At 40.8% G+C, this 27,548-nt stretch overlaps 1 protein-coding gene across 6 annotated transcripts in view; it reads left to right on the plus strand.

Annotated features, from left to right (window-relative positions):
• Nucleotides 1-27,548, plus strand: part of MYRFL (myelin regulatory factor like) — a 126,179-nt gene that overhangs the window by 42,827 nt on the left and 55,804 nt on the right. For 5 of the 6 annotated variants that reach the window (XR_004274151.1, XM_032295543.1, XM_032295528.1 and 2 more), the window contains exons 3-10: nucleotides 6,478-6,545; nucleotides 6,645-6,903; nucleotides 7,647-7,738; nucleotides 14,404-14,554; nucleotides 18,508-18,703; nucleotides 21,425-21,501; nucleotides 23,024-23,134; nucleotides 24,792-24,882. Coding sequence is in view for 5 of the 6 variants with exons in the window: in XM_032295543.1 (XP_032151434.1) it covers nucleotides 6,478-6,545; nucleotides 6,645-6,903; nucleotides 7,647-7,738; nucleotides 14,404-14,554; nucleotides 18,508-18,703; nucleotides 21,425-21,501; nucleotides 23,024-23,134; nucleotides 24,792-24,882 (1,045 nt within the window). In the remaining variant the exon portion in view is untranslated. The remainder of the gene's footprint in view (nucleotides 1-6,477; nucleotides 6,546-6,644; nucleotides 6,904-7,646; nucleotides 7,739-14,403; nucleotides 14,555-18,507; nucleotides 18,704-21,424; nucleotides 21,502-23,023; nucleotides 23,135-24,791; nucleotides 24,883-27,548) is intronic. The other variant, XM_032295535.1, reaches the window with a different exon arrangement.

Raw genomic sequence — 27,548 nt, forward strand, 5'->3', positions numbered from 1 at the left:
AGTCTCACTCTGTTGCCCAGGCTAGAGTGCAATGTTCGGCTCACTGCAACTTCTGCCTCCTGAGTTCACGAGATTCTTCTGTCTCAGCCTCCTGAGTAGCTGGGATTACAGGCATGTGTCACCATACCTGGCTAATTTTTGTATTTTTAGTAGAGATGGGGTTTCACCATGTTGGCCAGACTGGTCTTGAACTCCTGACCTTGTGATCCACCTGCTTTGGCCTCCCAAAGTGCTGGGATTACAGGCATGAGCCACCATGCTTGGCCTTTAATTTTTTTTTAGAGACAGGGTCTCGCTGTGTTGCTGAAGCTGGTCTTGAATTCCTAACCTCAAGCGATCCTCCTGCCTCAGCCTCCCAAAGCACTGGAATTATAGGTGTGAGCTACTGTGCCTGGCCTAATTTCTGCCTTTTCATTGGAGTATTTAATCTTTTAACATCTATACAATAGACCCCCTTATTCATGAAGGATATATTCCAGTACTACTATTCAATGCCTGAAACTGAGGATAGTACCAAACCCTATATATGCTATGCCCAAATTTATTTTCCTTTCTTTACAGTTTCATGAACAGAAGATTAATTGCTATAGTAGATCAGGGGTGTCCCATCTTTTGGCTTCCCTGGGCCACATTGGAAGGAGATTAATTGTCTTTGGTCACATGTAAAATACACTAATGATAGACGATGAGCTAAACAAAAAAAAATTGCAAAAATATCTCATAACATTTTTTAAAAGTTTACGAATTTGTGTTGGGCCACATCTGTCCTGGGCCGTATGCAACTTGCGGGTGGCAGGTTGGACAAGCTTGCAGTAGATTCTAGTAATCTCAGCACACATTTTTTTTTTCTTTCCTTACTATGTCCAAAATTTTCAAATATTCACTTAAAAGAAGCACTTTACGGCTTCTCTTGGACATATCCAAATTGCCATCTTTACATCTCTTGTGTTTGGAACCATTATTAAAGTAAAATCAAGGTTACTTGAACAGAAGCAATGTGATAGCATGGCAGGCAATCTGCCTGTCTTAGGCTACTAAGATAATGGGTGGGTAGTGGATACAGTGTGGATATGCTGGTAAAAGGGATGATTCATAGTGTGCGATTTCATCGTGCTTCTCAGAATGATGTGCAATTTAAAACTTATGAATTATTTATTTCTGGAATTTTCCATTTAACATTTTTGGGCCAAGTTTGATTGTGGGTAACTGAAATCTTAGAAAGTGAAACCATGTCTCTCCTTTCTCTCTCTCTCTCTCTCTCTTTTTGGCTTATTTCTTATTCTTCTGTAACTCCTTTCCTGTTTTATTTTATATTATTTGAATAATTTTAGGATTCCATTTTATCTATCGACTTTAGTTCTACTTCTTTGCATTATTTAACTTTTCACAGTTTACTTAGTGAGTTAATATTGTACCCATTTTACATAAAATGTGGAACCATCAACGGTGTGGTTCCATTTATCCCCAAGTCCCACCCCTATGCTATAGTTGTCCTAAGTATTATACCTATGTGCATTATAAACTTCACAAAATAATGTCGTAATTTTTGTTTAAACACTCAGATGTACTTTATTTGTTATTTTATTTTATTATTATTTTTGAAATGGGGTCAGCCTGTTGCCCAGGCTGGGGAGTACTGGTAATTCATGGCTTACTCAAGCCTCAGTCTCCTGGGCTCAAGCGATCCTTCCGCCTCAGCCTCCTAAGTAGCTGGGAGAAGAGGTGTATGCCACCATGCCTGCCATGTTGCCCAGGCCAGTCTTAAACTCCTGGTCTTAAGCAGTTCACCTGCTTCGGCCTCCCAAAGTGCTGAGATTATAGGGATGAACCACTGTGCCCAGCTTCAGATGTGTTTTTTTAAAATTAAGATAAAAAATAACTTACATTCAAACATAATCTTTTTTATTCTCTTCATCCTTTTCCATAGTTTCAAATTTTCTTCTATAGCTGTTTCCCTTTAGCCTGAATAACTGTCTTTAACATTTCTTATTGTACATGTCTATTCTCAAATTCACTTAGTTTTCTTTCATCTCAAAATATCTTTATTTTGCTTTCATTCTTCAAGACTATTTTCATTGGATGTAAAATTCTGGCTTACCAGTTTTGTTTTTTGTAGCACTTTAAAGATTTTTTTTAGGAGTTTGAGACCAGCCGGACCAACATGGTGAAACCCCGTCTCTACTAAATACAAAAAAAATTAGCCAGGCATGATGGTGCATGCCTGTAATCTCAGCTACTTGGGAGGCTGAGGCAGGAGAAATGCTCAAACTCAGGAGGTGGAGGTTGCATTGAGCCAAGATTGAGCCACTGCACTCCAGCCTGGGCAACACAGCAAAACTCAGTCTAAAAAAGAAAAAAGAAAGAAAAGAAAAAAGATGTTTTTAGCCGGCCGCGGTGGCTCACGCCTGTAATCCCAGCACTTTGGGAGGCTGAGACGGGTGGATCACGAGGTCAAGAGATCGAGACTATCCTGGTCAACATGGTGAAACCCCGTCTCTACTAAAAATACAAAAAATTAGCTGGGCATGGTGGCGCGTGCCTGTAGTCCCGGCTGAGGCAGGAGAATTGCCTGAACCCAGGAGGCGGAGGTTGCAGTGAGCCAAGATCGTGCCATTGCACTCCAGCCTGGGTAACAAGAGCAAAACTCCGTCTCAAAAAAAAAAAAAAAGAAAAAAGATGTTTTTGTACTGTCTTCTGGCCTCTGGAGATTTTGGTAAGTCAGTGATTATTTGAATCACTATGACCCTGCACATAATGTGCTGGTTTTCTTTAGCTGCTTTTAAGACTTTCTCTTTATTTTTGGTTTACAGTGACTTCAGTCTCATGCGGTATTTGTATTTGTTTTGCTGACATATACATTTATATCTTTTTCTAAATTTGGGAAGATTTTGGCTGTTATTTTTTTTTCTATTTCATCCTCTCTACAGGTTCATAAATCTTTTTATTCTCTTTTTTAAAGTTCATTTTTTTTCCTTTCTGTCGTTTAGATGGGATGATGTCTTTTGATGTATCTTCGATTCTACTTTTGAACCCATCTAGTAATTAAAAAAAAATTATTTCTGGAAGTTTTCCAATTCTAGAATTTATGTTTAGTTTTTTCATGTGTAGTTTTGATTTATTTGATGAGATTTGATTTATTTATTTTTTCACAAGCATGTGCTTATCTGCTCCATTTAGCTTCTTAGAGTAGCTCCTTTGAAGAACCTTGTCTGCTAATCCAATATCTGGATCATTTCTGGGTTAGTGTTCAGTGATTGTTCTGTCCCTCCAATCTAGGCCACATTTTTCTGGTTCTTTGTAGAGTGGGGATTCCAACCCCTGGCAGCAGACAGCTACCTGTCCACAGCCTGTTAGGAACTGGGTTGCGCCAGCGTTCCTGCCTGGGCTCCGCCTCCTGTCAGATCAGCAGCGGCATTAGATTCTCTTAGGAGCGGGAACCCTACTGTGAACTGTATATACGAGGGATCTAGGTAGCATGTGTCTTATGAAAATCTAACACCTGATAATCTGAGATGGAGCAGTTCCATCCCGAAACCATCCCCATCCCTACTATGTCCAGGTCTTCCGTGATATCAGTCCCTAGTGCCAAAAAGGTCGGGGATTGCTGGTGTAGGGTAGTTATTTTACCTGGGCATTGGGAATGGCTAGATTCTTTTATATTCCTCAGAAGAGTATGTATACTTTTGTTTTAGTAGTCAATCACTTTGCTTAGACTCAAGTCCTGTTTAGTCCTGTTTTCTTTGGTTGGGCTGTGCACAATCTGCCCCATACATTGTGGCTCAGGGATCAGCAAAAGACTTGGCAACATTATACACAGAATCTGGGGGTCCCCTGCTCTTATCTTTCTTTTCCAAGGTTCTCTGTCACTTTTCATCAGCCGAGTTTGCCCCAAGATCTGTTTTCTGGTTATTCAGGCCAGAAAGGCTGTAGATTTCTATCGGAGGTTAGCTGTCTTGTGGCTCTGACTTCAACCAGCCCTCAGACTAAATGCCGTAAACAAGAAACTCACTGTATGTCAGTACCTTCTCCAAGCTCAGTGCCCTCCAGAATCTCCTTGTTTTTGTCCAGTTTTCAGTGTCTTTGGGTAGGTGATGTTTTTCACTTTGTGTTATTTTTGTTTTTTAAGTATTTCCAGATTTTGGAGTGTTTCTCTATGGGAGGGTCAGATCTGGTAGTAGTTTACCCATTATATAAAAAGGAAAAAACCAGAAAGAGCTCTTTGTGATTCTTTAGCATTCCCTATTTATCTGGTTTTGTTCTCTGTCTTTAATGTTAAAGGCTTTCTCAAAATGGCTGGTCCTTTATTTGTTCCTGTTTAAGAAGTTCTGTGTGTCAACCATTGTTCTCAAAGGATAAATTTCTTGGTAGAGTGATCAGGCAGGTGATGGATATTTCCTTGGTAACTTCAAAATACTACGTTTTCTCGAGTACATTCAATTTTTCTTGGGAACAGTATTCCAATTTCTTACTTGTGGGAAATCTGCTTGGATGCATGCAAAACAGAATTAAGGAAGAGACTCAGAGTTTAGTGTTCAGATTTTTAATGAATTCTTCCATTTTTCAGCCCAGTAGCTCAGCTACAGCATTACCTGTGCCTGGTAACCCTGTTCCACAGTTTCCCTGGGGTCCTTTCTCTAGAGAGTAAACCTTTCCAACTTCTGCTGAGGTGATGGAGGTAGCTTTATAGGGTGGGGAAGCTGATCTAAGGGTCCAGTTGTTTCTTGTTCAGATGTTTAACCAATCCTTTGTTTTCAGCTCCACTCTTACCCCTGAAGGTAGAAGGTCATGGTGACTTCTGTGTCCTGAGCTTTTTGAATTTTGATTGGAAAACTTCTTGACGGCTCCCTCTGTTCCCTCCACCATTTCCAGGCAGTCTTGGTTGTGTGTGTGTGCATGTACATGTGTGTGTCTGTCTGTCTGTCTGTCTGTGTGTTTTTCCATTCTACTGGTTCAGTTACCATCCATCCTATTTCTGTCTGCTGCCATGCTATTGAAATTTGGTCTTCTGGGGTCTTTGCTCATGTTCTCTATAAGCTTTGGTGTTTATGTCTTTTTATTTCTTTACATTCATTTGAGTGGGGTTTTTGGAGGAGGGTAGATGTGTTTTCTCTCATTCTTATTAATAGGAAGTGAATAAATTATAAGGAACTAATTTAAGGAGAAAACATAACTTTTCTGGTAAATGATAAAAGCAAACTTTTCATTATATTATGTTGGATTTTTAAACAACATACTAAACTTGAAGCTTCCTCTCCAAGCAAGAGAATCGAGTAGAGGTTGGGGTGCTTAAGTATGATGCAGCATTATAGAGATGCTGAGCTATAAGCAACTTGTGGGTCTTCTGGAAAAGAGATTTTCACACTTCTTTAGTGGTGGGACATATTTTTTAAAAATAAAATTTTACTGGCCAGGTGCTGTGACTCATGCCTGTAATCCCAACACTTTGGGAGGCCAAGGCAGGCAGATCACTTGAGGTCAGGAGTTCAAGACCAGCCTGGCTAAAATGGGGAAACTCCATCTCTACTAAAAATACAAAAACTAGCCAGGTGTGGTGGTTGGCACCTGTAATCCCAGCTACCTGGGAGGCTGAGTCAGGAGAATTGCTTGAACCTGGGAGGCAGAGGTTGCAGTGAGCCGAGATCATGCCACTGTACTCCAGCCTGGCGACAGAGTGAACATCCATCTCAAATAAATAAATGAATGAATGAAATAAAATTTAACTTGCACTTCAATACAAAAACAGAAAAAGTTGTTTTCTCCCCAGCCATTTAAAGTGTTCTTGTTATAAAACTCCTCAGCTTCTTTCAAGAGCTTTGGGATCCCCTGGAACACAAATGGAAAATCATTACTATAGGGACAGCAATTTACATTGTCCTGGCCCAAACAGTATGTACAACCATTTTTTTTTCTGGTATAGGAGTGTTAAGAAGTAATTATTTTTAAAAATGTATTGATAGATAATAGACATAAATATTGGGGAGTAAATGTGATAATTTAAGACATTCATGTAATTTGTAAAGATCCGATCAGTGCCATTGGGATATCTGTCACTTTAAATATTTGTCCTGCCTTATAAGAAGCAATAACATTAAGCTTTGTTGGACACTTATTATGTTTGTGACATTATGTTATGGGCTGTATATACATGATCTCATTTAATTCTCACAACAATGCTGGGAGGTAGATGTAATGATTATTTCCATTTTGTAGGTGAAGAAATGGAGGCCTGGAGAGGTTAAGTACTTGTTCATGGATACACGGCTAGGAAGTAGAGGAGCTGGGACCCAAAGCCCACTCAACCAGGACATGACCCTGGGCATGGTCTGATGGGCCCTCACTTCCCAAGCCCCTCAGGTTCCCGCAAGCTGAGCACCTGGAACCATCATTGTGGGGGCTGTATACTGAGGGTTGCCTCCTATTTGTGACAAAAATATAATAGAGTGAAACAAAAATGCAATGCATGTCTTTAATCTTCAGGCAACGGCAGCTCCCAGTCACCCCACCCTATTCTGCGTCTGACTCCTGCTCTCCTCCCCAGGTCAAAGGTGAGTGGGACCCACCTTCCGCACATCTTGCACTGTTGCTCTTTCTCCTGGACTCTGGGCAGTGAGAAACGGGCACTTCTTGCTTGTGTCTCTCCCCAGGTGCATGCTACCGAACCCCGAGGCCCACAGCTGGGAGGACTCCAGCTCCTTTTCTCCACCCCGCAGCTGCCCCTGCGATGCCGCCCGTGCACCCGTTGCAGGTCACCTCTGGAATGGGCGACTCCAGCCAAATCCACGGAGGCTTTCACAGCTGCCACTCAAACGCCAGTCATCTTGCCACCCCCCTGGACCAATCCGTGTCCTCCCATATGGGGATAAGTTGTTCTTACCATCAGCAGCCTCTGTGCCATAGCCCTGGGTAAAGAAAAAGATGTTTAGTCATCAAAGATCTCTGCAGAAAGCCTCGGAGCAGCCTGCCTCTGGCAGGGACGTAGAAAGACTGCACAGTGGAGTCGTGTCCAGGAGATGGCAGTGTTGAGACGTATATAGGACGTGGCGAGGTCCCAGTGTTCTTGGCTTAGACAATCTTTTAATTAAAAACCCTCTAAATCCAAGGTCCTCATTCAACCAAAAGCTGAAATGTCAGTGAGGTTCTGGATGATGGAGGAAACACTGTGCGTATGCAGCCGCAGCTAGGCTATCAAAGGCAATTGTGAATGAACTCTTAAAGAAATATCTGCTAATTAGGCATTAAGAATGTTCTTTTCTCCTGTCTTCTCTCCTTTTCTTTCTTTTATTCCCTCTTCTGGATCTAGAGGGTGCCAAAAAGAGTAAGGGCCATCAAAGATTGTGGTAAAGCTCCGCGTGAAAAAAAATTGTCGTGTGTAAAATGTATACCTATATTTTAAGTCTGTATCTTCTCTGTCTCAATAAGTACTCTGCCATTGTAAACACTGTCAATTTATCTTTCATATTGGTGAATCTCACGTCCACTTGATCAAGGAAAACTGAGTTTCAGCCTAGTAGGGTTCAAACAACCTAAACTAATTGGAATTAGACTTAGGAAAGCAGAGAGCAGTTACCTGGGAGATTACATTTTATTGAACATAACATGGTGCGCAAGGAAGAATCCTAACCTTCATTTTGGTGTCTTAATTTTAGAGCCTCATTGCCTCCAACCAAGAAGAGAAAGTGCACGCAGGCACTGGAGGACTCCGGGGACTGCCAAGTGTGGGCCCACCACTGCAGACCAAGTGAGCAAACCTGGGCAGGGACAAGGGAAATGCCATCAAAGCCTTCTGCATTAAATAAAGGCTTTTTACCAGCCTTTGAGCAGCCCTACAACAGTTTCCTTCTCACGGAAGAGAAATGATAGGCTCGGGGAGTTTGGTTCTTTCCTCTTGACATACCTTTCATGCAGGCAGCGTCTCATAGATCCTCCAAGGAAGAGATGCGGTTTTCTCTCTCAAGTGCCGGTAAAATGCCAGTCTTTCAATTTCAGGGACAATGTGTCTCAGGGGATCCAGGCTCCAGGCCTGTGGAAGCTGTGCGATGTGGCAGCACCTTCAGGAGCCTGCTGCTGTGCCCATTGCAATGTTGCGATCCTTCTCAACCTTAATGTGCACAAAATAGCTGGAGGATATTGGTAAAATGCAGACTCTGATTCAGTCTCTAGGGTCTGAAGTCTGCATTTCTAACAAGCTCCCAGGTGATGGCGATGCTGCTGGCTCATGGAAGGCACTCTGAGAAGCTAGAACAGGGAGGTGGAAAGTTGAACTCTTCCTCAAACTGACTTCAAAGTGGGAAGTTCCCAGTGGATGTTTGAAATTTTGTAAAATCCTTTTAGCAGTCTTTCACCAGGTCATCTAATGCCCAAGTGGTCAGCCTACCTGTTTGTTTGTTGTTGTTGTTGTTTTGTCTTATATAACGTGTAACATGTCATGTTTTGAGCTAAGAGACCTGATTAACAAAGTAGGCTTTTGAAGTCTAAAAACCTGAACTTCAAAATTTTTAGAGTAAATGCTATGGCACATACTAAGGGTAAAGGATGACACTTTAGGCCGGTTTCTGTTTGTTTTTGTAGAAATGGGTTTCACTAAGTTGCCCAGGCTGATCTCGAATTCGTGGCTTCAAGTGACTCTCCCATCTCAGCCTCCCAAAGTCTTTGGATTGCAGGCATGAGCCACCAAGTCTGGCCTCAACCCAGTTCTATTAGCCACTGTAAATGGCTAATGTGGGCAGTGTGAACAAATTCACCATACCAAGTCCCATTTCTTCTATCTGCATTTGTCAGCTTAGCAAGAGGTTGAAGATTTCCTTCTTGGGCCCCCCATCCCACCATTGTTCCCAAACTCTAGAGGTTTACACTGTCCAGAAAGGAGATGTGTGTGGCCTCACCCAAATGGGAAAAAACACAATCTCTCCAGCTGGGGCTGCTGCCTTTGCCTTTAACAGCCCATGGTAAGATCTGATTCTCTGAGGGACCCCTGGCGTCAGCTCCAGCATGGGCTGTGGAGGCCTTCTGTGGATGATGACTTCACCCTGTCAGTCAAGTCCCACCCATCTCCTGGGAGTGCGGTCTCAGAATTGCACTGGGCATCCATTCCTCATATCAACTAAACCTCAAACTGCCTCCTTTCTTTTTATATGCTTCCAACATGGTCAGCAGTTGCTCACCATTTTTCTTCCTACCTCAGAGACACAAAATGCTAATTAAAGCCCCGTTTGTGGATAAGATAGAGCTCTCCATCCACCTTCCCATGCAAGGCTACCCTAATTTCTTCAGGGATCCCCACATCTAGCCTGCAGCTTTTTTTATGATTCTCAAACATAAAAGGCTGAGTAAATTCCTAGCCAGACGGGGGAACCATCTGTTCATTCTCCTGCAGATGTACTAGCTCACTAAGGGATACAGGACAAGTCATCCAAGAATTTCCTCGTCAAACCAGATTGCTGCTCAAATTGTCCTGGCCATCCCAGAGTTAAGCTCCATCCTGTGATGATTTTCTGATGTCTGCTCCAGAAAGGCCATTGATTCTTCACCATCTTCAGAAAACAACCATGGAAGAGTGACTGAAATTACTAGGAATTCCAACAGATAGGATATCCTATATCCCTTGTTTAAGTCCTATTCACAGGTCACTGAAAAGCTGAGTAAAGATAACTGATTCCAGACAACAGTTCCAGAATGAAAATGAGCAGGTTCTCAGGACAAAGAAAAAGAAAAAACACAAAAAATAAGAAAGACACAAAATGAAGCATGTAGTTAATCCAAATGCCACATTCTTATTACATTTTGTACTTTTAGCAAAAGTTTTCTAGTCAATAGTTCCTATTTGATGTTGCAGGGGCCAAGAGTTTCTACAAAGGTCCTGGTGAAGCAGCACATTGCTAGAAAAAGGAGGAGGTTATGTCAGTATTATAGACAGAAGGATAACTGATTTTTGATCAGAAATGTCTTAAATTAAGCAATAAAGCTTTTCTAGTGCCGTTCTCCCAAGCAGTACACTTTGCTCAAAGGTTCCAAGATCCCCCTTTATAGGCCTGAAAGTGTAGATTCACTGGGTTGGTGTGGGCAAATGTAAAATTTTGCTGAGAGAGGAAGTGCTGGTAGGCGGGCTCCTACCAGCTGGTTCCTGGCCCTACTTGGTCTTAACCCCAAATAAAAAAAGGGTTCATGGCCTCCCTGGGAGTCTTCAACCCTCTGTTATTTTGAAGCTTAAAAACAAAGGGTTTTCCAGCCCTAGAGTCATGGCCAGTGGCCCACAGTAAGAGGTACACTGGCTGAATTCACACTGCAGCATCTGAAAAAGTACCTGTCTTGTCTCTCCAGGAATCTGGGATTCTCAGAGCCTTATTTTTCTTGATTATGAAATGAGAATAATAATTTTGACTTTACTCATTTCTAAGACTTTTTAAAGTAAGTTATGCAAACATAATTCGAAAAGCATTCAAATGCAAGCTATCAGTTTTCTCCAAAAGGTCTGGACTTAGGCAGTTTGCTACTTTTACATTCTCACTTCTGTTAGATTTTCTCAAGAGATCCTCAGTCTAGCATGAAGTGAAGAGGAAGGTTTGAATCCCACCTCTTCCACTTAACAGCTGTGACACTGGGAAAGTTATTTCAGGTCTTTGAAAGTCAGTTTCCACATTTGTTAAATGAGATTAAGAAACCTTATCTCATAATCACTTAGGAATTTTTTTTGGCAGTATCTACTAAAGCATGTCCTGCAACCTGGTGATTCCACACCTAGAAGTATACTTAGCAGGAATGTGCACATATGCCCACCAAATACATGCATAGGAACATCCAGAGCAGCATTACTTACAACAACCACAAACTGAAAAGATCCCAAACGGCCATCAACAGCAAGATAAATTGTAGTATATTTATATAATGGAGTACCGTACGGCAATGAGAATGAGCAAAGGACTACCATTTACAGCACTAATGAATGAATCCCATAAACATACTGCTGGGCAAAAGAGGCCAGTGAGGCTGGGCATGGTGGCTTATGTCTGTAATCCCAGCACTTTGAGAGGCCGAGGTGGGTGGATTGCTTGAGCCCAGAGGTTTGAGACCAGTCTGGGCAACAAAGTGAGATCCTGTCTCTACAAAAAAGTAAAAAAAAAAAAAAAAAACAACTAGCCAATGTAGTGGCACATACCTGTGGCCCCAACTACACAGAAGGCTGAGGTGGGAGGATAGCTTCAGCCCAGGAAGTTGAAGCTACAGTGAGCTATGATTGTGCCATTGCACTCCAGCCTGGGCAATGGAGCAAGACCCTGTCTTAAAAAAAGAAAAGAGGCCAGCTCAGCATGTAAGATTATACATTATATCATAGTATTCCATTTCTATAAACTGTGCTATGGTGTTAGATTTTAGTGTAGTGGTCAGTTTTGGGCAGGAGAGACTAATTATTGGTAGGGGTCACGTGGTATCCCCTGGAGGGCTAAAAGGGTCCTGTACCATTAGATCATTTTGTAAATTATAAAATTGTGTACTCACGATCTGTGTACTCTTCTTGATGTACAGTGTCCTTCAAAAAAGAACGTTTATGGAACAAAAGATTCTTACCTGGGAGATAATTTAAGGAGCTGTCGGAATACTGTGTAAAGTGTCTGGGAAAGCACCTGTGGTGTAGAAAGCCCTCAAAGTAGCAGACGTTGTTAGTCATATTGATATGAATAAGTTCTAGCTAGCCTCAGGTGTGTGCCTTGGGTTTCAGTGTGGGCCTGTAATCCCAGATTCTGGTCCCTATGGATTTCCCAGCTGATAGCCGTCTTCCAGGGAAGCCACAACTGTGTCACTCCAACTGGAATGGCTGCTCTGATACCCTTACTGTTGTGATGACAAAGTGCAGGAAATGCTGTTATTTTTTTAGGACAATCTCCCCTGACCCCTCGGCCTCTCAAAGTGCTGGGATTACAGACATAAGCCACCATGCCCAGCCTCACTGGCCTCTTTTGCCCAGCAGTATGTTTATGGATTCATTCATTAGTGCTGCAAATGGTAGTCCTTTGCTCATTCTCATTGCCGTATGGTACTCCATTATATACCATATATGTTTCTGGAGGAGTGGAGCTGGCTTTTGGCTATATGCCTGGGAACATTGACCTTGCTGCCACACTTGAGTAGGAAAGGGCATGGTTTAGCCGGTATTCAGTCAGGCACAGGGGTTAGTTATGTCACATTAGATAGAGCTACCATGGAGGCCAAAAACAGAAGAATTTCCCAAGACTTCTTAGGAAACACTGAGCTACGTACGTTGAAACAAGGACAGTGATGATGACAGTGCCACTGGTCATAGCTGAAGGCACCGTTGTTTAAACTCTTACCAGTGGCAGACACTGTGCTCTGCACTTTGCAGTCATGGCTTCCTTGAACCCTTCAACAACCCGGAGAGGTAACATAATTAATCCCATTTTGCAGATGAAAACACTGAAGCTGACAGAGCTGAAATCACTTTTGTAAGATTGCTTTAGCCCTTAAGTGTAGAGTTGTGATTCAAACCCAGGACTGTCTTAATTTGAAACTCCCAAGCTCTTTGGCCCTTTCTCCGTTGTAGGAGAGAAGAAGATAAGAAAGAAAGAATTACGTTCTCTCTTTCTCTCAATTTGGTGTAAGCAGGATGTTTCCTTTCCTTTCCTTTCCTTTCCTTTTTCCTTTCCTTTCCTTTTTCCTTTCCTTTTCCTTTTCCTTTTCCCTTTCCCTTTCCTTCTTTGTTTTTTTGAAAATATTTTAGACCAGGTAGCTTTTGGAGGAGTGACAGCGTGAAGAGCTCTTGCATTGTCCACTTCATATGTTTATAGCTGGGAAAAAAAGTTTTTCAGAGTTTTGAGAAATCTTCCTAAAATTGGTGTTTTATGAAAACAAAAAAATGCATATTTTGCTTAAGTGACATTTAATAGCAATACCCCAAGAGAAATACTTTTTTTTTTTTTTTTTTTTTTTTTACATTTGGGATGAAAAGTAGCTCTATTTATTTGTTTTAGGAAGTGTCCTCAATGGAAGTATAAAGAAAGGAAAAGTTTGATGATTAAAAAACAACCCAGCTCCTTTCTCCTGTATTCTCTAAGCTGTGGGCTAAGTGGATACATTCAATAGGAGCTAATGTCCTATTTGTACATTGTTACTGACAGCCTGAACCTGGTCTCACGAACACCCACTATTTCCCATTCCCTCCTGATGCCAAGCATGAGTGATGGTAGAGGAGTTAAAAGAAAAGGAACAGCAACCATGCCAATACCATTTTACATAAAATTATCTGAGGTTGAATCCATATGGTTCAGGAGGCATACTCAAATTAAGACAAGTTGCAAGGATTATGCAAAATAGGAGGTTGCACATGTGAAATTGCTGTTATTTGACCATCTTTGACATAGAAAAGTGGCAGTTTTCTACAGTTGATATTGCACACTAACAAGATTTTCTCTGTTACTTTATCTCGGTTCTAGCTTCTGAAAGTGCTTTCACTTCTATTATGTCATTCTCTCTGCTTGTGTAATGCTGTAATGTGTAAGGATGGCATGACACATGTTTTTAATTTCTATTTTGCAGTTGAGGGAAGTAAGATGCCAAGTGAATAACTGCTCTAAGTTCAAAAAGCTGGACCACAGGATCTTAGAGCCACAAAAGACCAGCCAAAATCAAAATAGATTGGTTGCAATGAACAAAAACAACCCCAAATTCTTTAAAAAAGCAAACCCTCAAACTGCCTTGTGCAAAAAAAGCAAAATAACAACAACAAAACAAGTAAAAAACAAAATCAAGGAATCTATTGGCTCCTGTAACCTGAAGGTTTAGAATTGGGTCCCAGAACTCAGATGACATCATCAGGACTGGGTGCCCTTCATTTTTAACTCTGCCTTCTGCTGTGCTGGCATCATTCCCCTATACCTTTCCCTCATGTCACCAAATGGTGCCAGCAGCTGTTGGGGATGTATCTTGCAGGTTCAAACCTCATGGAGAAGAGTGAGCATCCCCGAAGTGCTGAGATCCACTCTGCTTGAATTGGGATAGGCCACATGTCCACCGCTGATGCAATTACTGATGCAAGGACCGAATGCTGTACTTTGATTGATTGAACTGAATCACCTATGCTCCTGGCTCTGGGAGTGAACTTTACTGCAACCACATAGACTGAAAATGAAGAGAAGCTATGCAGGATGTAGGGTAGATAGATATTAGGGACAAAGTTACCAACAAGTGTTCACCCCCACCCTTTGACATCACTGACCTAGGCTGCTCCTTTTACAGATGAGAAAATGAGGTCAGCAGCAAACCTACCCCCAGCACATGACACTTCCCCAGTCACTCTGCCTTACACGTGGCCCACTCATTAGCACCATGCTGCTAGCTGTGAGTCTAGGAAAAACAGCCTGGAAGGAAGGCTCTGACCCACCTGTTTCTTTGCAGTGACAAGTAGGAGTCACAGCAGTGAAGTCCAGGACCCTGACAGTGAGGGACAGAACGGGATGCCTACAGACCAGTGCTCTCGTGCTCTGAAGTGGCAGCCATACCATAATGTTCCTTGGCACAGCTTATTAAACAGTCATTATGAAAAACTGTAAGTGGCCTTGGGTGGGCTGGAGAGTGAGGGGAGAAAGACAGTGCTGAAGCTCAGTACTGAGTTCAAGCACTGGAGCTTCGATGCCACCTCTGCTCAATTGGGGCAAGTCAATGAGAAAGTGTCTGTTTTATTCCTCAGTTTTTGCATCCTAACAAATACATAGTTGGGACATGGGTTTCTGGCCTTCAGAAAGCCAGACTTATCATTCTATTTGATTATAATTTAACCACTAAATGATGGAGAAAGAAGGAATCTTTCTGGGATCACATACCAGTTTAAAAACTGGAATATAGACATTCCCCAAATCCCCAACATTTAATCCTGCAGTTAATTTACAAGGCTATAAAACACTTTTCTGAGGGCCACATTAAATTGTGAGCCAATGACCACCCCCATCATATATGCTGTGAATGAATATCGCCAAGTTTTTTGACAATATATCCTGCAGGAATCATGGTAGGTGGTTTCTTTGTGTTAAGGAGTCTGAAGTTAAACAATACAAAACATACCAAAAAAATGGAAAAGCTTCACCCTATTTTTATGACATAATATAGTTTCAAGAAATAAATGTGGACTCCTATATTATTACTCTTAAACATCCTCTAAACTTTTTTATTTCCTAGCATGTAATTTACCTACTTAAGTCTTCTAGAATTTTCATTGGGCTATAACTTGAGGGCTTTTTAAAATTCAAATACAGTAAAGCTTATCACTAGGACTTTTATATTGAATGTACTAGAAGGAAGAAATATTTTCCTTAAAACAAAATCTAGGGAGTTAAACAGACTTTGGGAGTTAGTGTGTTTAATAAGCTAAAGGAAGCTCATTGCTCATTGTATCATTGAAATGTCATGACTTTTTGTCTTTTCTACTGTGTACAATTAGAAAAAGAAATGAGGGGTTCATGGGTTTTGGCTTTGAGGCTTGGCCGTCATTATCTTTTGGGGAACATTCCGTGTTCTATATGAAATATGATAACCGAGGTATGAAGCTGTCACACGCAGGCTCAATGTTTTAGTTAAAACTTAACTGCTTCCCAGGCTCTATGCATCAAGTTGATCAAGATTTCAAGGTAAATGTTAGCTCTCTTCTTATTTAAAAGTACTTTTAAGTTTGTTTGAACAGTCTATTTCAACTCCAATAATCTAGAAAAAAAATGGAGAACACAGAGGATATGGGAAAAAAGGAGAACACAGATGATATCAACTCAAAAGTATAGAGGCAGATTTATATTGAATATTTAGCAATAATTCACTTTTTCTAAACAAAAAAGGAAGGCAATACTTACCTTCCTTTAGAATTCAGGCCCTTCTAATTTTACTGCTTTTATCAATGAGACAGAAAAACACCCGTCTTTTCTTATACAATCAGATCTAATTTGTTCCAAAAATATCATTTTCTTAAGTTACCTGAAAGCATTACAGTTAGGACATTAGAATTTTATTAATTTTTTTCGGAATAATGTTTCAATGCTATCAAAGAACTTTTAAAAAGCCAGTTTAATTGATTTTATACTTAACTTTTGATATCAAAAGCAGAATTGCCATTCTTATGTAAACAGATTTCTATAATCAGAGATTGATATTTAAGGTTCAGAATAATCATCAACAGTATAATTCTTGTTGATTGATTCCATTTCTGATTATAGCTACCCTAAATTTCAGGCTGATGCTCATATCTTAGCTGTACTTTTTTCTTCAGAGTTTTTGATGGTGAAGCATGAAGCATCACCAAAGAATCTCCTTTTTTTCCTCAACCAAGACAATTCTTATTGCCCTCTGTAGTAAAATCTATGTCGTTCTAGCCATCTAGCCTTTATATGAACAAATTAGCAAATTAATTCTAGAAACCTGAGTCAATAAGAAGTTTCCAGATGGCATAAGACATGTAGTCTTTGTCAAATTCTTCATTCAGTGGATTTTCTTTTTGCTGCTGGCAGGCACTGTGATTGTGGAGCCTTTGATTGGCTTCTTAAGGGTAATCAATGACTCAATAACTTGATCCATTGGGGAGGTGCAAAGAACATGAACACTATTCTCCTAAGAGACCCAGTAATATTTTCTGTTTCCAGAATTAGAGGAAAATTTAGAAACTCTGTGTTATTCATTATAATAGCAGCTGTCCAAATTGAGATCCCAGGATGCAAAGATCCGTACAGTAGTGAGTACTGCCCTCCTCTGCTTGTAGAGAGAAGAAACCCGCATTTAGGAAGCTTGATGAATTACAAATCCTGCTGCATATTTTCAACATGCATGGGAAAAATTCACCAAAGAAGTTTTCAACTTTTATATTTTCTATTTGATAATATACACTTAATGTTTTCTTTTTATTAACATTTCAGAATTATTTCATTAAACCTATTACAGTTTGAGTATTTCTTATCTGAAATGTTTGAGATCAGAAGTATTTCTGATTTGGGAACTTATATGGATTTTGGAAGATTGAATTCTACTTACCAGTTGAGCACCCCTAATCCAAAAATCTGAAATCTGAAATGCTCCAGTGAGCATTCCTTTTGAGCATCATGTTGGTGTTCAGAAAGTTTAGGATTGGCCAGGCACGGTGGCTCATGCTTGTAATCTCAACACTTTGGGAGGACGAGGTGGGCAGATCACGAGGTCAAGAGATCAAGACCACCCTGGTCAACATGGTGAAATCCCATCTATACTAAAAATACAAAAATTAGTTGCTTGTGCTGGCGCCCACCTGTAGCCCCAGCTACTCAGGAGGCTGAGGTAGGAGAATTGCTTGAACCCTGAAGGCAGAGGTTGGAGTGAGCCAAGATCGCACCACTCTCCTCCGGCCTGGGTGACAGAGCGAGACTCCATCACAAAAAAAGAAAAAAAAAAAATTAGGATTTTGGACCGCTTCAGATTTGGGATTTTCAGATTTGGGATGCTCAACTTATATATACAAAGCATTCCTATTGGAAATACCAGTGATGAAACAAATAAAGCAAAAATTTGATTAGCCACCTCACCACTATCCCATTTCTTTCTGCAGAAGTAACAGCCCTAGTAGATTTTCAGTGCTTTTACCAAATTGTGAGAATAAAAAGGAAATGACCATACTCTAGTGAAAACAGGTTTCCAATCAACTGTATAACTGACTCTGGTTGATTTAAGAGCTATTCCTGGTAATTCTGCGAAGTCTGCTTTTCCATATGATCATCAATAGGCTGAATATTCTTTCATCTGAGTGACTTTTTAAATATATTGTTGCTGGTGAAATTTAGACACTTTTTTTCTAAAGGAGAAAAGAGATTAATTTTACCTCAGATATTTCACAAGTCTGAATAATATGTTGACTTATCAACGTCTAGCCTACGTCTTTCTATAGTATTGTGGAGTCAAATTAAAAGTCTAGAAAGCACAAAGGGGAAAGGCCATCTGAAAAAAGAATGCTTCCATTTGGCAAGAATTGTGCTTCTGGCCAGGTGCGGTGGTCACACCTGTAATCCCAGAACTTTGGGATTCTGAGGCAGGTGGGATCACTTAAAGTCAGGAGTTTGAGACCAGCCTAGCCAACATGGCGAAACCCCGTCTCTACTAAAAATACAAAAATTAGCCAGGCATGGTGATGTGCACCTGCAGTCTCAGCTACTTAGGAGGCTGAGGCAGGAGAATCGCTTGAACCCAGGAGGCCGAGGTTGCAGTGAGCAATTGTGCTACTGCACTCCAGCTTGGGCAACAGAACAAGACTCTGTCTCAAAAAAAAAAAAATATTGCACTTCTTTGTGAGAAAATAAAAAGCTTGGAAACAGCCAGCTGTGTTTGGAAATGTTATTTTTATTTCCTCATTAAAAATTCAAGAAATCAATTGATTAAATACAGCAAAAGGCATTTTTCACAGTGCACTCTCCTGAAATGTTTATACAATTTGTATTGTTGATGAAAAGAAATATGAAGAAAACATTTGTAAAACTGATTTCTTGGTTTCTATTTTCATAGACCTGATGTGGGCTATCGAGTTGTAACAGACAAAGGATTTAATTTTTCACCAGCAGATGAAGCTTTTGTTTGCCAAAAAAAGAATCATTTTCAGATAACCATCCACATCCAAGTTTGGGGAAGCCCAAAATTTGTTGAAACCCAGATGGGCCTAAAGCCAATAGAAATGTTTTACTTGAAAGCTTTTGGCATTAAGGTACGTCTTTTATTTAGTTCAGTTATTACATAAGTCATTTATTTTGTTCTAGTTGTCTTTGCTGCATGACAAACTATCCCGAAATGACTTAAAATAATAATCCTTTATTTCTGGTCACAAATCTGCAACTGGGTCAGGGTGTGACTATGACAACTCATCTCTGTTCAGAAGTCATCAACTGGGGCAGCTTAACTGGGCTATTTTCAAGAAGCACTCAGATGCCTGTTGAGTTTGTGCTGGCCATCAGCTGGAGCTTAAATGGGGCTCTAAGTGACAAGGCTTAACTCTGCTGTATGTGAACTTCTCTATGGGATAGCTTGTGTGTCTTCACAGTATGGTGGGTAGGTTCTAAGAATAAACATTGCAAGACAAGTGAAGTGTCCATTTCCTTCTTTCTCTTTCTTTTCCTTTTCCCTTCGTTCCTTCCCTCCTTCCTTCCTTCCCTCCTTCCTTCCTTCCCTCCCTCCCTGCCTCCCTCCTTCCCTCTTCCTTTCTCCCTCCCTCCCTCCCTCCCTCCCTCCCTCCCTCCCTCCCTTCCTTCCTTCCTTCCTTCCTTCCTTCCTTCCTTCCTTCCTTCCTCTTTCTCCCTTTCTCTCTTTCTCTCTTTTTCTTTCTCTCTCTTTCTCCCTTTCTCTTTCTCTCTTTCTTTCTCTTTCTCTCTTTCTTTCTTTGTGAAAGGGTCTCGCTCTGTCACCCAGGCTGGAGTGCAGTGGCATGATCATGGCTTATTGCAGCCTTGACCTCCCAGGCTCACGCGGGAGCCTCCCAAGTAGCTGATGCCACAGAAGTGTGGCTGCTTTTGTAGAGATGGGGTCACACTATGTTGCCCAGGCTGGTCTTGAATTCCTGGTCGGGCTCAAGTGACCCTCTTGCCTCAGGCTCCCAAAGTACTGGGATAACAGGCATGAGCCATCATATCCAGCCAAGATGATGATTTCATAAGCCTGGGCTCAGAAAATGGCACAGCATCACTTCAAACTATAGTTTTATCATTTTTAGTGAATACTCTTGCAATTCTTTTACTAAATGTATTCTTAATTATTTAATTTTTATTCATGTTGATGCATTTTCATATGAAGTAGATTCATTATTTTCATCAGATTATCAAAGAAATCTGTGACGTAAAAAAAGTCAAGGAGTCATTAATTTAGTCAATACCCCTTCTCTACAGTTTAACAGAAGGGAGGCTGAGAACCAATAATGTTACACAATTCATCCAAGTAAATGGTAGAGCTGGGTTCAGAATGCAGGTAATATGACTTCTGAGTGATCAAAAAGTATTTATGAAATTGTAACTTTATATCCAGTTCCTAAGAGGGAGCAGCATTCATTATCTGCATATTTTATTGTTTTTTGTTGTTGTTTTGTTGTCTTTAAGATAGGGTCTCACTCTGTCACCTAGGCTGGAATGCAATGACTTTATCACAGCTCACTGTAGCCTCAACTTCCTGGGCTCAAGCAATCCTCTTGCCTCTGCCTCCCAAAGTGTTGGAATTACAGGCAGGAGCCATTGTGCCTGGCCTACATATTTTATTCTGGTAGCTAACCTGGGCTTAGGCACTAAGGCTTGGCTGCTGCACACATCAACTGCTCTTGCATCAAACTGAGCTCTCAAACAAAACAAAACAAAAAATACAAAAATACATATCAAACAAACCAGCAACCAAAAGACATTCTTTTTATTATTATGAATGTAATATGAGTTCATTGTGAAAATTTTGGAAGATAATAGAAATACATATATGAAAAAGAGATAAAATTCATTTTTATTGGGATCCAACATTCAGTAGCCTATTTTTTTCCTCATTTTTTTGTTATTAACATTAATCTTATATTGCTAATACTATATTGTGAACATCACATATGATATTATTAAGAACCCCAAAAAAATATTGTTCACAAAGATGTATAGTTTTCCATTGTATGGATGCATCATATTAATTCCTTTATTATATTAGAAGTTTTATTTATTTTCAATTTTTTATTGTTAATAAAACTGCAGTGAACATCTATGTAAATCTACCTTTGCATAAGGATACATTCCAGAAGGGAAATTTACACATGAATACAAACATTATTAAAACTCTTGATATAGGCCACCAATTGCTTTCTAGAAAGATTTTTTACAATCGTTCTAGAAAAATTACCCCAGTCGTATATTACAGAGCTGGTCTCACAAGCCCTTTCCAATATTCACAGAACAAGAAGAGTTTGTAGCAGATGCTGAATAAATGTTATTTCCTATGTTTTATTTATTGTATTGTATATCATTGTTTCTTCATAGTAGAATGTAAGCTCCCCAAGGATAGGAAATTTTGTTTGTTGTGTTTAGTTCTTATCTCTAATGTCTAAAGCAGTTCCTGGTACATAGTGGGTGCTCCTTAGGTACTTCTAGAGTGAATGAATAAATAAAAAGCTGCCTTGCTCCTGATGTTTCAGTCATCTTCTAGCCCACTCTGTATTCACTACTTATCTGAAATACTCTGTGGTCTTGCATTCTCATTGTTTAATTTCACAGGTATTTATTTCTTTCCTCATCAACAGCACACTGCGTTAAGATAGGGACTATTGTCTCATGTGTCATTTCAGTGACTTGTCCCTCCTGCCTAGGATGATGCCTTGAAAAACTTTTTAAGTACTCAAAAATCCTTTACTAATTAACATTTTTATAAGTAAATAAATTAAATAATTAATTAATCTACTTTTTATTGTTCCATACAGGTAGAAGCCACCAATCAAATAATTGCTATTGAACAATCCCAAGCAGATAGGAGCAAAAACATTTTCAATCCTGTTAAGTAAGAATTTACTTTCTGAATTCTTTTGTGAATGTTTTGTGAATAAACACCTAATTTGTTTATTTTATATATATATAATTTTATTACCTAATTTATTTTACTTATTTAAAATGAAACCTACCATAGAATCCAAATTAATAATGTTAATGTAGTTTTTTTTGTTTCATTTTTTTTGAGACTGAGTTTTGCTCTTGTTGCCCAGGCTGGAGTGCAGTGGTGCGATCTCGGCTCACTGCAATCTCTACCTCCTGGGTTCAAGCGATTCTCCTGCCTCAGTTTCCTGAGTAGCTGGGATTACGGGCACCCGCCTCCATGCCCAGGTTATTTTTGTATTTTTGGTGGAGACCGGGTTTTGCCATGTTGGCCAGGCTGGTCTCAAACTCCTGACCTCAGGTGATCTGCCTGCCTCAGCCTCCCAGACTGCTGGGATTACAGGAATGAGCCACTGTGCCTAGTGGTTAATGTAGTATTAATGTTAATATTATGAATATATGTCCATCAACAAAAATAAAGTTGTACTATGGATTGAAGCCATTGTAAAAATTCTTTATAAAACGATCTATTTTAAAGCTGTTATTATTTTTATATTATTTATTGCTAAAAGCTTTGCTAACAACCTTACTAACAACTTTAGTTTCTTGAGATAGATTATGGCTACATCTTTCTTTTAATTTTTCATTTAAATCAGCATAATGTTGATTGATGTAATTTCAAGATTGTATATCCATGCTGTGCTTTAGAGGTCATTTTTTCTTATTCTTTAAAGCTGCATTGATAGCTGGCTGAATGGATTCCAATATAGAAAGCATATATAGCTGGTAGTGTGCAAAGTTCGAGTCTTCTTTGTAGGACGACTTAGAATAAGTGGGATTTGCTTTTTGACTGGTTTGGCTGGGATGCAGTGGAGACATCTCGGGGTTTTGACCCTGAGTCAACCCCCTTTGGGCTGAAAAGCAAATGGTCTCATGGCCTGGACAGACCAGAAGCCACTTGTACAAATGCAGCACTAAATGTGTGTGGCACACCTGGGTCTCCCTTGTCTGGGAAGGGTGTATGTGGCCCTCCTTTGGAGGACCTGCCTCCCACTGCTAGACTAGGAGAAGGCAAATACATGAAGAGGGTGCAAAGGCATTCATGCAAGACCTAAACTGCTTCAGTCAGGAGATGAGTGCTATCACAGCAGTGGCAGCAGCACAAATTAAAGGCTTTCTCTTCCCATTGTGGAGGTAAAAGGATCCATACCGGGTATATGGAGCATATGGCCCTTGTGAGTCGGGAGCTCCAGGCTTGAGCTTCTGCTGACTGAGCATTTCCTACCCTTCAAGGTATTCTATGGCCTTCCTGGCAGTCATTCCAGACCACGCTGTGGATAGCAGTGAATAACTGGCAATTAGATCAAACTGTTCTCCCAGTGTGATGAGAACTGGGAACCAAACATAGTTGAGAGTTTAAAAGTGAATTCGATATGATCGGAGATTTCGTGTTCTCTTATAGTCTCTCGGATTTTTGCTGTTTGTTTTAGAATCGACCTATTGGCCGACCAGGTCACCAAAGTAACACTGGGACGATTGCACTTCAGCGAAACCACAGCAAATAATATGAGAAAAAAGGGAAAACCAAATCCAGACCAGAGGTACTGGTGTCACTGTGTGCATGGCAGTATGGCTGGGTACTGTATCTGGGCAGGAAGTGCCCTCCTGGGCCCCTCTGATCCTCCTGATACTACCAGACAGCACATGGGGCCTCCCTAAGCCACTTGCCTCCTTTCTCTGCCTCTCAGATTATTAACATTTCTCCTTTACCTGTGGACATCTTTCCTCTCCACCCTCATGCCCTGCAATGCCCACTTTCCTGCCCAGCCCTAACTCTGCCTGGCTCAATTCCCTCTATGGTTTTCTAGAGCGGCCACATGTTTATGTCTCATTGCCATCCAAAGATTGAGGACTGACTGCATTTCTTAACCAGTGTGCTGGCCTCTAGACCTGAAGTTCTGCTGTGACATTTTTGATTAAAAAAGAAAATAACTTGTTTTCATGATTTAGACCTGTAGCTTTCAAAGTGTGGTTCCAAGACTAGCAGAAATGGACACTTGTTAGAAATGCAAGTTCTTGGGCCTTAACAAAGCATCAAAAACTGAATCGAAGACTCTGAATCAGAAACTCTGGGGATGGGGCTCAGCAATTTGTATTTTAACAAACCCTCCAGGTGACACTGATACATGCTCAAGTGTGAGAACTGCTGGTTTTAGAACATAGTTTTGGAGTTGGATAGAATTGAATTTAACTATTTGATACTGACATTTACTAGGTGAGTGATCTTGGGCAGAAAACTTAACCTCTCTGAGATTCATTTTCCTGTCCTGTAAAATAAGAGACAATAACAATATTCTACTCCAGTAAAGTTGTTTTGAGAATCCAAATAGACTAACGTGGGTAAACTGCTTAGCCCGGTACATCACACACTGAGCTCTTGATAGTAGCTAATACTAATAATGATAACAGTTACTACTCTCTTCCTGATTTACTTTAGATGCAGAGGGAAACTCTTGTTCTCTGGGAGAATAGGAGTGTTATAGAGGAAGTTGGTGAAGTTTTTGCATGCAGTTCTTAGGATAAAAGCGTCTTTGATGAGGATAGTTTTAATTTTGACTTTCAAGAAATGGTCTAGTCTTAAAACTGTCTCACCAGTGGTACGTATGAAAAGGCAATTGAAGGAACAGTGATGAAAATTGCCTTGGGAGCAATTGAAGGGGAGGTTTGAGTCTTTGGCTAAAGTCAAGCCCTGAGAATGTTGAAGGCACAGGATACATGGCCAAGGGCAGGCTGAGCTGGGAAGGATCCGGTGTGGTGGCACAGACCCAATGGAGTCAGCTTCCGTTAAGGCCCAGGCCATGTGGCTTCTGTGGCTCTGAGCAAAGGGACCTTTAAGGTGGCTTCCTGTTATATTTGTGAACTATGCTGTGCTGAGGGCCCTGTGGAGACAGGCTGACCCCAGCCCCCTCCTGGGATATCTCCCTGGGGCAGCCTGCTTTCCTGCTCTTTTGGAGCCTGTAAAACAGCTCACAAATACCACCAACTGGGCAAAGTGCTGACCCAGAACAATAGCAAGTAAAGCAACTACTCTCTTGTTTCACTGGGGGACAACTTAGAGTAGAAGGGAAAAGGAAGTCTTTAAATAAGCAAACTCATCTCGATACGTTCACTATTGATCAACTGTTGGGTGGTGTTTGATTGTATGAAGCGTGTCTCCATTCCTGATGCATTGACATTTGCCTGCTGTCTCTGAATTAGATACTTCATGTTGGTGGTTGGACTGTATGCTGCTAACCAAGACCAGTTCTATCTGTTGTCTGCCCACATCTCTGAAAGGATCATTGTAAGGGTAAGCTCAGTTCTCTGACTTTTCTGGATTCCACATGCTTTCCTCCCATGTAGGCAGAACTGGAATTTTCAATGATGTGCTTTTTCGATGATACTGATTATTTCGATGATAACGATAGTAATAGCAGAAATTCTTATTTTAGTTTTCACATAGCGGTTCACAACCAAGGGCAATTTTTTCTTCCAAGGGTCACTTGGAAATGTCTGGAGACATTTTTGGTTGTCACAGCTGGCATCTAGTGTGTAGAGACCAGGGGTACTGTTCAGTATCTTACAATGCACGAGACAACCTCCACAACAAAAAATGCCTCCAAAATGTCAGTGGTGCTGAGGTGGAGAAACTCTGGTTTTTACTCTATGTTCTAGGCACTGAGCTAAGTAATTTACATATGACATCATTTTACATTGTTATGCTTTCACGTTACATTATTTATACCCAGAGCAACTGAGGCTTAAGAGGCTAAGTAACTAATCCATGATCTCACAAATTATAAATGATGGATCCTGGATCTCTCTGACCCTAAAGCCCGCAGGGTGGGGAAAGTGGTAGGAAAGCATTCCAGGCCAAAAGTGATTGGTGGTACCAGGGCATCTGGGCCACTGCCTAGCACATAGGAATGGCTGGCTCAGCACATTTTGCTGAATGAATGATTGGTCACAGCTGTGCAGGGGAGTCTTGGCAGCCACAGAAACATAAAGCTGTTGGCAGCTGCAGCTGCAGCTGTGTGAGTTCAGGCTGGCCACTGCCGAAAATACCAGAGGCATGAAGTAACAGGTAGCCACAGGCCTGGCAGCCCTAGGAGGGGCTGTGTTGTTACGGATCTTTGAAGCGATACAGGGGGACCATGCAAACTCCAATAGAGAGCAGTGTTCACCGTGGGCCTGCCCATGTATGTGGCTGTTAACCTGAGGCCCTGAGGAGGAGGAGAAGACCTGCCCATATGGGGAAATGGCATCTCTCCTTGCCTGTGACGAACTGTTCTGAAACAAAGAACACTCTGTAATTCCTTTTGTCAATTAAAATTAATAAGCCTCCTATTAGTGGAAATCCTTCAACTATATCTCAGTGTTTTAATGGAGATGAAGTAATGATAGAAATGAGGTAAAACACTTATGTGTTCAGCAATCCCAGGGCATGCACACCCCAGGCTGCTGACATAACCTGCAGCAAATGAGGATTCGCTGGGGCAGAGGCAGGTGTGGCCTCTCCTTGCATCATAAGCCAATCACAGAGGTACTTGTCCATCCCTCTGCAGGGACCAGGGCCATCTTTGACATCTCATTTGATGTCATCTGGAATTGCCTTGCTATGCTAACGAATCTGGTTTAAAGTCAAATCTGGAAACCCAGGTTGCATGTTGTTTATCTTAGGAAGGAATAAAGACAGATAATGCCATTCTTTTCAGGGTTAGCATTGATTAGATACGATGACAGTACTTTCCTGATCGGTGTAACTTCTGCTTGAGACAGATAGTCTGCTAGTCACCTGCATACTTGGAATAATTTACCTAGTGACAAGGTTTCTCCATTTGCTGCTGACAGCTCCTGCAAAGCTATACGCAGCTGCTGTGCAATTCCACACAACAGCAACATGAGAGGGAGGGAGCTCCACTCTCTAGCATCCTCTTTACCAAAAACTCTCTGTTAACTGGCACCTCCTTAAATCCCAAGCACAATGACAATGAGCTCATAATGATGACTTTGAGAAGCTGAAAATTCCATTATTCAGATTCAGTATGAATATCCAAAATATTAAATTTACTCAGCATAGTTTTAGTGTCACGCTATTCACTAAATTTTTATTTAAAAAAAAAAAGATTGTATTCCAGATCTGATAGTTTTCTGCCAGATACGATTTTGGTTAAAGAGAATACCCTATTCTACAAGTGTGGTGGATAACACAAAAGTCACCCTAACAGAATGAGAAGAAAAGGATTACTAATATCAATGTTCATCCCCCTGCTAGAAATACCTTATTGATATTATTTCACTCAAACTCTAAAACACAAAAGTGAAAATGAATGCAGACTTTTCGGTCTATTTAATTGTTTAAGAAATGGCATTATTGTTCGAATTAGTGAGTTTTAGAAATGTCCACAGAATACATTTTCTGCCACCTGAGATTCTAGGGGAGCCTATATGGTGCATACAAATGGGTTGGGTAGAGGGCAGACCAGCCAACATTCTACAAAAGAGCCAGATGTGGCCGCTTAGGTCATGACCCGGTACTGTTAGTTTGAGCTCCAGAATGAAGAATGGGAAGAAAAATTTGACACAGATACTACAAGCCCTGACCACATTAAATGGAGAAATGAAAACTGCATTTAAACAAATGCAGACTTGCTTTGTGGCCTAAGAACCACTCCTCTTAATGGCAGAGATTGACATTTTACTATTTGCAAAGGGTGATTATATGAGGCCTAGATGAGTTCCAGGCCTCCAGGAAGGGTCCAGGAGACCAAGCTTGTCAGAATTCTGCTTGGAGAGAGAATGGTGGGAAGGATCCAGTAATTGTTCATCTGGGTTGTCAATCAAAACAGCTTAAGAAGTATATGATGGTCCTTTAGCATAAATTGACCAATGAAAATTAAGGCTTACTCCAAAGAACAGATTTATTTCTTGAGTCTTTGTTTCTGGGAGAATTTCTCAGTGGAGTTCCTTCAGATT

The sequence above is a fragment of the Sapajus apella genome, unplaced genomic scaffold, assembly GCF_009761245.1.
Source record: "Sapajus apella isolate SASKATOON/1434 unplaced genomic scaffold, GSC_monkey_1.0 scaffold2, whole genome shotgun sequence".
Lineage (NCBI taxonomy): Eukaryota > Metazoa > Chordata > Mammalia > Primates > Cebidae > Sapajus > Sapajus apella.